The 1,784-nt window shown below is 37.7% G+C and overlaps 1 protein-coding gene across 1 annotated transcript; it reads left to right on the top strand.

The window, feature by feature from the left end:
• The first annotated feature begins 252 nt into the window (after positions 1-252).
• Positions 253-1,363, top strand: LOC110651541 (uncharacterized). The gene is made up of 2 exons (XM_058129141.1): positions 253-367; positions 455-1,363. Exons 1-2 carry the CDS (start codon positions 360-362, stop codon positions 1,029-1,031), a joined length of 585 nt encoding a protein of 194 aa, XP_057985124.1. The 5' UTR covers positions 253-359; the 3' UTR covers positions 1,032-1,363.
• The last annotated feature ends 421 nt before the right edge of the window (positions 1,364-1,784 follow it).

Raw genomic sequence — 1,784 nt, 5'->3', positions numbered from 1 at the left:
CACCTAAATCAAGGAAAGATTTTACGATAAACTGGCTATTTCATGTATAGGATCAAAGGCTAATTTTTTCTGAGTTTGGTGACTGCCCTTCTAAATTTAGCAATGCTGAGTTTTTCACTTATGGTAAATCTTATCACTGTACTCAACATTTCAAACTTTTATTTGGTGCAATTATTGTATAATTATTAATTATAGTGGGATCCACCACAATCAACTATTACAATGAAACTGTTGTATATACATAAGTTTTGTTATATAATTTTTTCAACACTCTGTTAGTTATATATGAAGAGCTCGAGGAAGCCTTCCAAACCCAAAAGATACTTGTAAAGACTGCAACACCAGCTAAAAGAAGAATCATGGCTGGGTCTGCACCTCTCTTAGAACTTTTCCATATTGAGAATTTATGCTTTAACAAATCTGACTTTTGTTTTCCTTTGTTTTGTTCTTCCAGGGATCAAACAGATGGGAAAAAGCCAATTGATAGTATAGAAATCCATCAAAAAGCATTAGATGACTTGGTGAACGTTAATTCTCTCTTTACAATAGCCGTGTTCGTGGGCTTGTCCTTTGCCTCTCCAGGCCAACACAGCCTTGAAAACCGACCTGAGTGTGATGCAGACCCAGGGGTGGCTATGAGGCTCATCCTTTACGAAGTTATATCCTTCGCTTGCTTCCTCCTATCAAGCTTGGTAGCCAAGACACTCAAGGTTCATCTCAATATTTACCAAGAAGATGAATTCAAACAATGGCATCTTAAGTTGGGAAGAGGCTTTATGCTATACTTATCAGCAATCGCATCAATTGTTGGGGTTGTGTTTTTGGGACTTTCCATGGCTAATGTCATCCAGATAAGGATTGGGAAGCTGTCTTGTGGGAGCGTATATGCTTATCGCGCAGTTGGATCACTGTGTGGAATAGTACTTCTTGCTCTCTCCATTTATGTACCATCCATGTTTTATGCTATATGGAAATCTCTCACTTACAAACCCAAATCCAAACCCGATCCCGAAGATAAACCCAAAGCATAATGTTTATCATAAATGGATGTCTCTGTCTGCATATACGTGTGTAAGCTCGTGGAAGTTGAAGTCTGATTGATCATGAGTACCGTCTGAAAATGTCAGGAGCATGTCTTTCTATGTGCTAGGCTTTCTCTAGAACCTGTTCATGCTTTATATAGAGTCCAGTTTACTACTCAACAGAAGCAAGTGTCGTCTTTTCCTCATTTGTAAATTGTAATGTGTTTTCTGTTCACTCTACTTTCATTCCTGTGTAAATAAAAAAATTGATAATATGTTGTCCCAAATAATAGAGTACAAAAGGGGATGGGCCTTTCTGCCTATTCTTAGAAGTTAGCATATCTCTTCTTCGCCATCTTTGTATGTGTGGCTGCTTAGCACCGAATTGATACCAGACGACCTCTTGTTCAAGATCATGGGTGATTTATAGAGATTCTGGATATTGTTTTTGCTGTGAACTTGCTTTAAGGCAAGCTCCACTCGTCTTTTTCTTGAACGTTAGGATTTCCTTCCTTTTTCCCAATGGCTATTAAAAGTTTTCTTTCCTTTAATCAGGGAGTGCCTTTCACTTTACGCAGGTGCACTTCTGGGGTAAGTGACTCGATATCCCGACTCAAGTTGGGAAAAACTTGCTAGACTGCATCCATCACATTCCCCATATAAAAACATGTGGATTTCAGCTATTTAATACATGAGTTTTATTATATATAATGTGTTTTGATTCATAATAGACCAAGTCCAAATAAGAATTTTCTGATCAAA

This window comes from Hevea brasiliensis, chromosome 10 (genome assembly GCF_030052815.1).
Source record: "Hevea brasiliensis isolate MT/VB/25A 57/8 chromosome 10, ASM3005281v1, whole genome shotgun sequence".
In the NCBI taxonomy this organism is placed as follows: Eukaryota; Viridiplantae; Streptophyta; class Magnoliopsida; order Malpighiales; family Euphorbiaceae; genus Hevea; species Hevea brasiliensis.
Note: the sequence above shows the minus strand (reverse complement) of the source record. Positions and strands in the feature narration are given on the sequence as shown.